Source organism: Bolinopsis microptera, chromosome 13 (assembly GCF_026151205.1).
Source record: "Bolinopsis microptera isolate Bmic1 chromosome 13, MBARI_Bmic_1.0, whole genome shotgun sequence".
NCBI lineage: Eukaryota > Metazoa > Ctenophora > Tentaculata > Lobata > Bolinopsidae > Bolinopsis > Bolinopsis microptera.
The window spans coordinates 2,491,762-2,504,611 of record NC_087084.1 but is presented as its reverse complement, the minus strand read 5'-3'; the positions used below and the strand labels follow the sequence as shown (position 1 = coordinate 2,504,611).

Below are 12,850 nucleotides of genomic sequence, written 5' to 3'. Positions count from 1 at the left end.
ATCAATGAATATAGTTGCGGGGCGAGTCTCTGATCTAATTAAAGTTTTCTCTTTTTCGAATTAATAGAAATTATTTTCGAATAAAAGGTTTTGTTATAATATGTAAAACTAAAAATTTGTCTAAATAATTAGTCACGTAATAATTTTCTATACCAGAGACAAAGAAAGTTTAATTCGATCAGTTCCAATGCAACTAAGCCAGGACGATCTGTTTCATGAAGTTCGCTCTATTAGTATTATAGCTATAACACAATGGAAAAGGATTTAATAAAAAATGTCCCAACAAAACAATGGGATAATGCATTAAATATAATACCTTGACATTAGTTCCCGGTCTTTTGTTACAACCGAATGATTTTAATCCCGATCTTTTACATTTTCACGAATGATTGCAGAACCAACCTTGCACACAAATTACCAAGTTTGTAATCTCCCTCACCCTGACAATTCGCAGCCAATATGTGATATTTACACACTAAGGCGTGAGTATAATGGACTTTCTTCAATTAGTCACGGTGGTTGCCTTATATTCCGTCCCTCACTCCCTCGATCGTTCGAACAATACCGGGCCCAGTTCTCACTTACCTGGTTAATTTGTAACCGTCAACTGACCGTCTCCAATTGTTACATCTCACCCCCTGTCAGCTAATTGTTAAGATAAGGGCCGTTTTCCGCCTGTACAGGAACTTGAAACTAACTGCCGTTCATTCGTATTTACCACACGCGCCCCATTAAAAATCCCTGGCTAAACGAATTAGGGCGCAGACTATCCTGACTTTGGTACGCTTTGAGTCCAGTGTTTGCCGACTGAGTCGTGATCTTGCTGGATCAGACGGGTCCAATCTTCCAATGATCGGCGAAGAGTGATGCCGAATTCCGCTAAACTGGACTCTGGTGTCGAGGTGTGGCTGGGTATATCTGAGGGTGCGGGAGTGTTGTCCCTGGTACCGCGGGAGGCACACTCAGGGAGTTTCCATCCCCTTGGTCCTTCGTATCTTTATCTTGCCGACCGGCCTCTCGTCTCAACGGGGAAGTTTGGGGGAAGTGGAAAATTTGACTGGGGACGGAATGCTGGGAAGAAAGATATTGATTTGCACGGCTTGGTTCTTAAATAAATCCATTGGTTTATTTTACTACTATAGTCTCTATTGGGTATTTATAATGTCTATTATATCTTGGCGAATAAGCAGTATAATTTTAAGCTCTATTCTGTACACATTGGTGACAGACGGAATTTAATTTGAAAGCAGACAGTAAACTTGATATTCGTATCGACAAGATGTGGTCGAATTGTTGAGAGCTGGCACAAGTTCAGTAATACAACTGACCACACCCGCCCACGAATTACGAAAGTGCAGTTCTGTCCGTTGACCATTGTAAACCACAAATATATCCTTCATTCATATTTGATTTAAACTGCTTAGAGTATTTTGCTTGCTTTGCTCTAAAAGTTAAAATTGTAACAGTTGACCGGTCGTGGTCCGGTGTTGAGGATGACGGTGGACTGGCTAGCTATTAAGTGGTTGTAGTTACACTGGTACTGGCTAGATGGTAAGTTGTTAGTGGTTGTAATTGTATTGACATAACAACTAACATCTATCATAAAATAGTCGTTTAAAAGTCATAAAAACTGGACCACAAGGAGTTTGAAGCTATAAAAGTTAAAACACGTACTAATTTCCAACTTTTACAAATTTTTATGCCCAGAATTTTATATTTATCCTTGCCGTTTCGACAAAAATTGGTTTTTTAAATATATCAGTACATCAAAAAAAGCATTTTTAATTTTGTATGAGTATATGGTACGGATACGTAAATTCTAAAAATTATGTCGATTTTTGTTAAAATGGATCGTATAAGACATTAGTGCAAAATGGGACAGCGTAAAATGCACTGAGACACCGTAAACATAAATTCATGTGTCGCTGGATGGCAGGCCCACAAAAACTGCATACCATAGAATATTCAACCCCCCAACTCATTGAGGCCTATTCCTATAGGATGCAACTAAGCTAGCTTTCATTGCAGCTTTTTCCCTATATTTCCGCGATAAATGCCGTTTTTAAATTTTTTCTTTCTCTGCATTTTAGTAAGGGGAAAAGTGGCATTCCGTTGGATTTAAATGTTCACAAGGATTTAGCAACGGAATATGGTAGTTGGAACCCCTACGAACATAATTAGACTTGTCACCAATTTTGTATCTCGACAGAAACACCACTTTTTACCACTTTTTACCACCTTTGTACCACCTTTATGGTTTGCCAAATATCTTTAGTTGTGAACGTCGTAGAAGGCTGAAAATTGACCTAGAATGTTTATCTTATCAAGGAGTAAAACTTTTGTAAGAAAAATTTTTACATTGGACAATCAGCTAATTGGATAATTACCAATTAGTTAATTACCAAAAAAAGTGAAAAATTTTTATTGGCTCAAAATGATTAAAATCGTTTGAAACACGGAGAAATGTAGTTTTTAGAAAAACTTCAAAATTTTTTCACTTAAAAATTTTTTTCGAGACGAAAAAATTTCGAAAATTTGAAAAAAAAAAAATTTCCGCCAAAAGTAATCGAATTGCTTGAAACGTGGATAAAAATGCTTTGCAGAAAAACTTCGAACATTTTTAGATTGGGGAATACTAAAATCATCAATATTTGAAGTTGGAGTTCAGTAAATCTCGGCATATTTTAGTAATTAGGAATAGCTTAGCGGAAAGGGCTGAACCTGAAAAAGGTTAACCACACAATATTAGAGTTTCATAACTAATTACAATACAGCTTTACCAAATTCCACATAAAGAAACAGCACAAAAGGACCGTTTAAGATCGAACCGATTTTACCTGCTGTATACTATCATTTTATTGATTTCAATGATCAAAACCTCTCTGTACCGTCAATCTTGCCAATATATACCGGGTATCTGAATGTACCGGACCTCTTCTTTGCCTCTATAATAATTAGACTCAGTTGTGCAAGAAATGCGATTTCTCACAGGGGCTTCTTTTAACTGTGCACTTTTTGTCACTCTCGCAAGAGGCCCGGTATTATAGGGGGGTATAATAGGATAAGGAATTGTAAATATACCTTCCATCATCCACTGTGGCTTTTTTGTGTTGTGAATGCACATGCCGCTTCGTTTGCTATGCAAGATACCTCGAATAACCCCCATATGTCATTGCCAGGGTCGGGATAGAGCTGGAGATAGCATTGAGAGGTTGCTAGAAATAACTAGACTTAGAATAAAGTCTAGCTATCAGATTATGATGAAAGGCTGTTAAGCTTAGGGGTGGGCGACAATTGACCCCCCGACAATTGACCCCCGACAATTGACCTCCGACAATTGACCCCCGACAATATAATTTAATACAATTAATCCTGACCCTGACCCTGACCTGACCCTGACCCTGACCCTGACCCTGACCCTGACCCTGACCCTGACCCAGGACCCTAACCCTAACCCTAACCCTAACCCTAACCCTAACCCTAACCCTAACCTTAAACCTAACCCTAACCCTAACCCTAACCCTAACCGTGACCCAGGACCCTGACCCTAACCCGATCAATCGACTCCAGTGTAATTACATGGGGGGTCAATTGTCGTACTAAGCCCTAGATTTTGCGACAATTGACGCCAGTGTAATTACATAGGGGGTCAATTGTCGGGGGGTCAATTGTAAGGGGGTCAATTGTCGCGGTACAAAGCTCAGGACGGTGATCTTGATAGGTCGGATAGCTGTACCTGATTGGTTCCAGCCCACCGTGTCGCTTGGAAGTAAGTTCTCACCCCACCTCTTCCAAAAATTCGGTTACCAGAGCAGGAAACTCTTCTTCCTCCTCTTCTTTCAACCGGAACACAATCAGGTTCCTGCTCCTCTCCTCCTTTGCAGCCACAATCTTATCTCCTTCTTCGGCGTTTTACTGTTGCAGACTGTATTACTTGCACTGTTATTTTGCAGTGCTCCTGCACTGTTACACTGTAGCTCTGTGTCCCTGACTCCACCGTGGTTTGCACTGCCCCTAAACTGCAATCTTAAGTAACTTTAGTTCCGGCACTCTTTGGCCATTAAAATAACCAACTCCAATGAAACCCCGTGTAGCTACGTTCTGCTACCTCCATGCTAGCACCACCCAGCTACCACCAGTTTATTCTAAGTCTAGCTATTTCTAGCAACCTCTCAATGCTATCTCCAGCTCTATCCCGACCCTGGCAATGACATATGGGGGTTATTCGAGGTATCTTGCATAGCAAACGAAGCGGCATGTGCATTCACAACACAAAAAAGCCACAGTGGATGATGGAAGGTATATTTACACTTCCTATTATACCCCCCTATAATACCGGGCCTCTTGCGAGAGTGACAAAAAGTGCACAGTTAAAAGAAGCCCCTGTGAGAAATCGCATTTCTTGCACAACTGGGTCTAATTATTATAGAGGCAAAGAAGAGGTCCGGTACATTCAGATACCCGGTATATATTGGCAAGATTGACGGTACAGAGAGGTTTTGATCATTGAAATCAATAAAATGATAGTATACAGCAGGTAAAATCGGTTCGATCTTAAACGGTCCTTTTGTGCTGTTTCTTTATGTGGAATTTGGTAAAGCTGTATTGTAATTAGTTATGAAACTCTAATATTGTGTGGTTAACCTTTTTCAGGTTCAGCCCTTTCCGCTAAGCTATTCCTAATTACTAAAATATGCCGAGATTTACTGAACTCCAACTTCAAATATTGATGATTTTAGTATTCCCCAATCTAAAAATGTTCGAAGTTTTTCTGCAAAGCATTTTTATCCACGTTTCATGCAATTCGATTACTTTTGGCGGACATTTTTTTTTTCTTCAAATTTTCGAAATTTTTGAAGTCTCGAAAAAAATTTTTAACTGAAAAAATTTTGAAGTTTTTCTAAAAACTACATTTCTCCGTGTTTCAAACGATTTTAATCATTTTGAGCCAATAAAAATTTTTCACTTTTTTTGGTAATTAACTAATTGGTAATTATCCAATTAGCTGATTGTCCAATGTAAAAATTTTTCTTACAAAAGTTTTACTCCTTGATAAGATAAACATTCTTGGTCAATTTTCAGCCTTCTACGACGTTCACAACTAAAGATATTTGGCAAACCAGAAAGGTGGTACAAAGGTGGTAAAAAGTGGTAAAAAGTGGTGTTTCTGTCGAGATACAAAATTGGTGACAAGTCTAATTATGTTCGTAGGGGTTCCAACTACCATATTCCGTTGCTAAATCCTTGTGAACATTTAAATCCAACGGAACCCTTAAATCGACCACTTTTCCCCTTACTATTTGATTTATTTGTCTTTTTTAAGACTCTTTCATGGGTTCTATGGAAAAAATTTCACCGCCACTAATTGAATATTTTATTAATAAAAGAAGGCTACTTTAAAGGTTTTTACTACTCAAAATACAGCCGTTTGACATGGTAAATTGAAAACTCGAAAAAAAAATTATAATTTGGAACATCGAAATAAATTATCGAGAAACACTAGCCCGATTAAATTTGAACAGAATCCGACGATTTACCCCCAGATCGTTGCATATAAAAGCAATAAGAAAAAACACATTTTCCATTTAGCGTTCACACCTTCGTCTCCCGGAGCAGACAGTTGGTGTTTTCCGCTAGGTGACAGCAGTCGTGGAATGAGTACGGGACTAACTTTCTTAGGCTATATCAGATTCACATTTTGCAATTGGTTTGTACCAGATTTTAGCAAACAGCTTTATGTGTGTTTTGTTTAATTTTATCGGTCCTGTTTTGCAGAATTTCTGGCTTTATTATATGGTCCGCGATGAAGGAATTTTTAGATAACTAATTGTTGTGAAGGAAATGAGAGTTGTTTAAATTGCGAAATAAATAACGTAGCCAGTAATCGAATCTCTTTAAAAAGCTCTGAAGACGAAATTCGAATGATTTTATAATAGTGTTATGAGACAATACAGTTATATTACAGGTTACCGTAACACAAACGAATCAATTAAAGTACTTTGATTTCAAGTTTACTTAACTAGGACATAACTACCATCTAATATTAAAAAAATTTTCACCCGGACTTGCACGGTCTGATATGCTACCGTGGAGCAGCTTCTTCCATGGAAAGCGTGTAGGGGAGAATGAGTATAGCCTGTTGGTATGGGGTCGGGATAGCTTGTTGGGGTCGGGAGTCGTTATGGTTGTGGGATTAGTGGTTAACTTGCGGACGGAAGCTCCTGCCAAAGTTATACACGCGTACATTATCAACGGTAAAACACGCCTTTGATCCTCCCTGTCGTTTATATCGTCATACGTATAACTGCGAACCCTGTAAACCTAATTGGTACCTTGTAAGTTGTAAACCTAATTGTACTGTGGCTTTTGTTTCGATTTTGTTACAATGGTTTTGTTGCTTATTGCAAGCTCGATGTGGACTTTGTTCTTTTTTTTTCTAAATTAATATTTATTCATTTTGCATTGTTTTTAATATTCATTTCAGTGATTTTCTTGCCCTGATCTTATGTTTTCTTGAAAAGATTAATCCTTGATAAACATTTCCGTGGAAACCTAGTTGAGTTGTAAACTTGAATTAGTTAATTTGTATACCGCTCAATCTTTTGTATTATATATTATATTACAGGATATTATATATATATATTATTATATATACGGGAGACTAATATTTCACAATCAATTTTCTGTACCCGTGACAATTGTTTAAGAAGAATGCAAAAAAGATGCGCTTGTTTCTGTGCATTAACCGGGTTTCAGAGTTGCTCACTGCCTGTAGTCAATTTGCTGTAGTCAGCTGTAGTCAACTTGCTTCTTACTTTATTGTACTTTTATAACTACTCAGTACTCCGCAAACTTCCCAGCTGCAATTTAGCACTTAACATATAGTCACGTCACGGTTATATCCAGGTATTAACAGTACTACTAATTGGACGCTCGGGTGAAATGACTGGAATCTGCTAATTGCATTCCTGTCATTCACAGCTCCAACACCCTCACATCCAACCTAATCCCGGAAAAACAGAATTAAACGCGTATAATAATAATAATATCGGCTCGGTGGTCGTGCGTGTGATGGCTATTTCGAACAGATGGTGAGAGCATCAAAAGCCGGCACCAGTCGCCGCGCACTGGCCTGCTTCGCACTTCCCCCACTCTCCCACAATTGCCACACAGTTTAAAGCTGTGTTCCCCCACACAGCACAGTCATCCGCCTCAAATATTTGACCGTTTCGGGCCACCTGAGTCACGGAACAACAGGGGAACAGAAAACTTGTAAATACATGTTTTAAAGCGTAGGATATATCCGAGAATATGGACTGTTAAATTAAATTCAATTGAAAAAGTGTAAACAAGTGGGCCGATGCATACGAACCTGTTATAAATATTTTCCAGATCAGTCTTCTTTCCTCGGTTGACGCGCTTATCCCTCCTTGTGACGTCACAATATAGGTCAGCTCCTAAAGCGGCATCTTCTTTACTCTGATATTCCAGTAACGTGTTAGTTTCCGTTAGCAATTCGGCAAAAATGCTTTGGAGGGACGTCCAGGGAGCAGTGCCACGACACACTTGCCCCCCACAACCTCTATTGTTGATCCAGGAAGCTGTGTAGTACTACTACAAACTGAAGGATACTTGAGGTGTTCCGGGACACTATACCGGTTTGTCCTGAGTTTTAGAGGCGGAAGCTTTTCGTTTGCCGACCTCCATTAGTTGCTCAAATTCGATGTTCATTTTATCACGTGATCATAATTTTTGCCGTGGGGGTGGAATGAATGAGAGGATATAAAAGCAGCGAGTTCGACAAATTCCTTATCATAGCACGAAATTTTCCGTAGAAACTCCATGCAGCAATCTGTATGTTGACACTTTTTAAAATCGTTCATTCTAATTGATAAAGATTGCTCTGATAACTCTGATAAGTGATACTCTTGTCGTAGTGTCAGCCGGGCTGTCCATCAGGACCAATGGGAGAGCTGTATTCGGGTCACGTGACTAAAATTAACCAATAAGAGAGCTGTATTCTGGTCACGTGACTGCTGGAGGACCCGGGTTGTCCGTGTAGTGGACGTGTTTGCGGTGGGTGAAAACACAGAGATGTCCTCGTGTGCTCGGCGAATTATTTCCTTGTCAGATAATTTTAATCTAATGTTATTGTTAATTCTTAATTGTTACCAAAAATTCTCATTGTAGCCAGTGCTAATTAGATTTTCATCATCATAGGATTAATTTTGCGATCAGTCTTTTTTGGTCGATTATATATTATATATCCCCAGGAGAATTTAAAACCACCTATTGTTATATGTTGTAGCCCAGGATTAAGTTACAATTGTTCTAGTTCTAAGGAAATTAGAAGTAAAGATGCTCTATTTTTGCCATTTTGGAAACTTTTTACGTATAATTATTGTATTTTTAATTAAGTCGTGGTCACTGAGTATTATGAATACTTGCTTCTTGGAACAAAACTCTTTTGTTGAAAAACAATCTATCTTTAGCTTGAAATATGCATAAAAATTAATCGAGCCTGGGGAGTGGGAACTAGAGAGTAAAATTTTAAATCCGACTTTAAGCAAAGAAAAATTGGCGTTTTTCTTTGATTCTGGGTGTTCCAGTAGTTATCGTCCTGAATAAAACTTAAAAATATTCTTACATATATATTACATACTAACTTATTATTCTCAGCTGATAATCTTATAGTTCAGTTCAATTTTGAGGGAAACCCCCTATGTCGGTGACTCGGTAGTCAGTATGATTTAAGGTTTTCACAATTCTACTTCAGAAGCAAAAAGGCTGGTTCTATATTTAAGAATTAGACCACGATTGTAATAAAATTTCAAGAGCTTCTGATTAAATTGATTAAACACCGATTCTAGACTTTTCTTGACCCCAACAATTTCTAAATTCGTTTTTATTAATTTTCAAATGTGCTATTTTTGTTCTTGATCACTGATTGAACATTTATCAGAAGCAATGTTTCATTCTCATCGGAGCTTTTCATGATAAACAACTACCGTCGAGAAATTTCAAAGGCAAAGAATTCTAGAAATAAGTTTTGATGGACTTTCCCACCTTTGAAATTTATCCAGCTATAAAGATGTAGACTCAACAGCTGTCTCCAGATCGTTTAGATGACTTGCTAAGATGCATTAAAATTCATCACTTATTCCAATATATCATCTTACTATGCACTTTGAAATACTTTCATCCTTTGCAAACAAAGCAGAGATTGCTTTTTATTTGTTATTAGAACAAGCAGCACCGACTTGGTCTTTAAAGTGATATGATCAAAAAGAGCAGCCGACAGTCTCCTCTGTTGTGAAAGTATTATTAGCTTTAATAGCGTCTGTTATAAAACTATTATTAGCTGAAATATTTATATATCTAGCACCATCTGCTGCTCCAATAATTTAGGACATAGGATTTTCTGTCCATAACTCTCAGTTTTACGTGCTATAACTCTATTAAAAGCATATCCATGTTATTCAAAGGGACGATTTTTCAGATCGAAGAGAAATTTAATCAATTGGAACGAAACCGTCAATTTTTAAATTTCCATTAATAATCATCTACATCTGTGACGTGTCCTAAATCTGAGATTCTATTAAATACTTTTATAATAATAACAGCTGAGCTGTACATTTTATAAAAGTAATCAACGATCTATATTTTAAACAAATGTAGTATTCCACTTCAACCAGGGGGGGGGGGGAGGGGGTGGGTCCTTTCACCAAGTGACCAGATAGCAGAGCATGGTAAATGGAGTAAAATTTGGGCCAGGACTTTCATCCGGACATAGTATTCATAAAGCGGGTTCCAAAAAATTTCATACTCGTCAGGTAACTGGCATGCCATTATTTGGGGGTTTGGGTGGGGCTGGGTGGGGCTGGGTGGGTAATTGGGATCATGGACCAGATAGGCTGAACCTCCCCCGCTGCACCTCCCCCGCTTTCAACCAAACATCCGGGTTTTCCATGTCATAGCCAGGTGTTGGAAAAGACAGTATAAGAGACTCTGCACCTCCAACCTCCGATCAGTTACCGTTGAATAATTTCTCCTCTTTGCTGTGTTACAACTCCGTTCCAATTTTCTACATTACAGTATAAAACGCCCATGTTGTTGCCCTTGTTGAAGACTGCAGTCCATATTCTAATATCTCGCAAGGTGTGACTACACCGAAATTTCTTCTAAACCTGTGCGAGAAGGTTCTCTTATTCTAAACGTATGTTGCAGTCAGTTGTTAAAGCTCCAACTGATATCCATATCAACAAGGTCTAAAGGCTGGGCACACCAGACTGGACATCTTACTGGACATCTTATCATACTTTCAAATTCCTGCCAGAGCCCTACTGTCTGTCTAACTCCACGTGTTCCACCAAGTGAACACCAAATTGTACGTGCTCCTTCAAAAACACATCATATGTTGGTACCACGTGCTGGTACCTAAAACGGTCACGTGCTTGAACAACCAACCAATTTCCTGTCTGGCATAGTTTACAGGGTTGCACGTTGGAAGTGTACTGTATATCACAGGTAGCCTACTTGAGTACTTACCAACCCATTATAGCCCGAGCGAGAGAAGACACTTTGGAGGTTGCCCTGCAGCACATCTTTCTTCAGTTACCTTTACCTTATGTGGTGCCAAATACCACGCATAGCTATATATACCTACAGCTACAAGCAGTTGGGTGGTCACATGACCTGAGAGGAGAAGTGCTGCACAGTGCCGGCTTGTTGGGCGCTGGTGTTTATAAGGTACTTTGTGAGTAGGATGAGTACCGCTGTTACCTTAATACCACTTCATTGGTTGGTGTTGTAGCACGTGTTAGTACCGCTGTTACCTTAACAACACTTCATTGGTTGGTGTTGTAGCACGTGTTACCGTTCTTGTCCCGGGTTGGTTACTCGTCCACGAGCGTCGGGGGCGTCATATGGTGGTGTAATTAACGTACACTTTTATTTAGAACGGTGGTCTCGCCACGGGCCCATCTGCTTTGATCTCACAGCGGGTGGACGGTTTTTTAGCAGCTAATTTTAACAAACAGTCCCCCTACAAAGCAGCTCAAAGATAAGTGAGGTAACCTTTGATCGGGTACCCTGGCGCTCTCCTCTCCTCTCTTTGATTGCCTCCCCCTTGTCTCTAGAAACAGATGTTTACAGCGTACCGCGCCGCTCACCGCCCTGTTACCTCCTCCGCCGTTTTTAAGCTTGATTTCTGTTTCACGTAGTGGTCTGTGGGAGCTAGGACGCAGCTTTGTGTGCGAGGGACAGCGAGCTTTGAAAAGGATATACAGTGTATTTATATAGAGTTTTGTTTCTGTGAGCTCCGGACCGATAAAGACTCTAAACAGGGCTGTATGAGGAGTGTAGTGTACAGTTGTCCGGCTCACATTTACCGACCGTATCGAACCTTCCGGGGAAGTAGCTGGTCCTGGGGGACCCGGCCTGGGCATTAGTACACGGACCTTGTGATGCTGATTTGTGATGAGTTCGCACCACCTCGCGACCCGGCTTCGAGTTGAAGTTGGGCGATGTTTCCATTTTTGAGTTTTGGTTCCTTGCGTTGTTTAGAACGGCTACCGGCCGCAAAGAAGGACGGTTTCTGACTGATTTAGTCTCGGACTATTTTTATATTCTAGCGTCATATCGATGAACCGGTATAGTATAAAGTTAAATGTTTCTTATTTAATTAAGTAAATGTGCTCACTTCTCCCCCACTTTAGGAGAGTATCTCGGCGTCGTTACACTTGCTGATAAAGTCTAAGTAGCTGAGAATAATCTGTCACCGACCAGATCAACCCCCCAGTAGTCGACTAAGCCGGGTATACTGTGTCACATTAATGACGTATATCCTTGTCCAGTTCCACCAATCCGGCTCCTACCGATCATCCCTATGATTTTTTAAAAGCTCAACATTATACTATCTACGATTAGAGCCCTACAGGATAGTAAGCGATAACTGTCAAACCTTAAATTTGCAGCTTAATTCTGATTCGTAACAATGATACGTCAATAAAGGAGGGTTAGTGGGCTAGGAATTATAGTTCATAACACCAAGCTCTAAACCGAATCTAGATTGTTGTAGCACTCATCGGTTTTATTGACACATTTTTCGTCACTAGCAACGTCTGCCAACTCCTCCATATCACCGTATCTTTATATGCAATCTCTCTACAGATATTTTCATACAAAAATAACTGCATATCTACCCGACACAATATTCGACTTGGCATAGGTATTTCTTTTTCTTTCTTTACAATCTTATGAACCAAAATCACGATCATATGTAAAGTATTGTATCATATTATAGTCATTTATATTATCAGTGCCGCCTCAGATTTTCATTCTAAATTGTAATATTTACATTTTTTGATCGTCTTCAATAAAATAATCTCAACCTCTACCTTATAATAGTAGCTGTTACCCCCCAGTTCCATAGCGGATATTATGCCAAATTATTAGACGGAGATCCATTTCCCGTAGATCATCTCCGGAGATGAATCTCCGGCTCCGTCTACTGTTTTAGACGGAGATGAAGCTCTCCGGGAATTTAACGGAGATTAATTCATACAGAATCAACAAAATTGCCGTAGATGGTCTCCGGTTATGGAACTGCAAACTCCGGAGAAATATCAGTAGACGATGATATGACGATCTCCGTCTAATAATTTGGCATAATATCCGCTATGGAACTGGGGGGTTATAACCACTTTTAACCACGTATTTATTACCCCCAGCTAGATAAGACTATGTTTACCGGACACATGAACTCTCTGCTAGTGACCCTGTCCCTTCTGGTTACCACTAAAAGCCAGCCTGTCATCGATAATATCAACCAAAACTACTTCGCACATAG

General features: G+C 39.4%; 1 protein-coding gene across 1 annotated transcript in view; it reads left to right on the top strand.

Annotated features, from left to right (window-relative positions):
• LOC134825336 (agrin-like) overlaps positions 1–12,850 on the top strand; it is a 91,823-nt gene that overhangs the window by 73,808 nt on the left and 5,165 nt on the right. Inside the window, exon 2 of the mRNA XM_063837513.1 lies at positions 12,732–12,849. Coding sequence (XP_063693583.1) covers positions 12,744–12,849 — 106 coding nt within the window. The 5' untranslated portion in view covers positions 12,732–12,743. The remainder of the gene's footprint in view (positions 1–12,731; position 12,850) is intronic.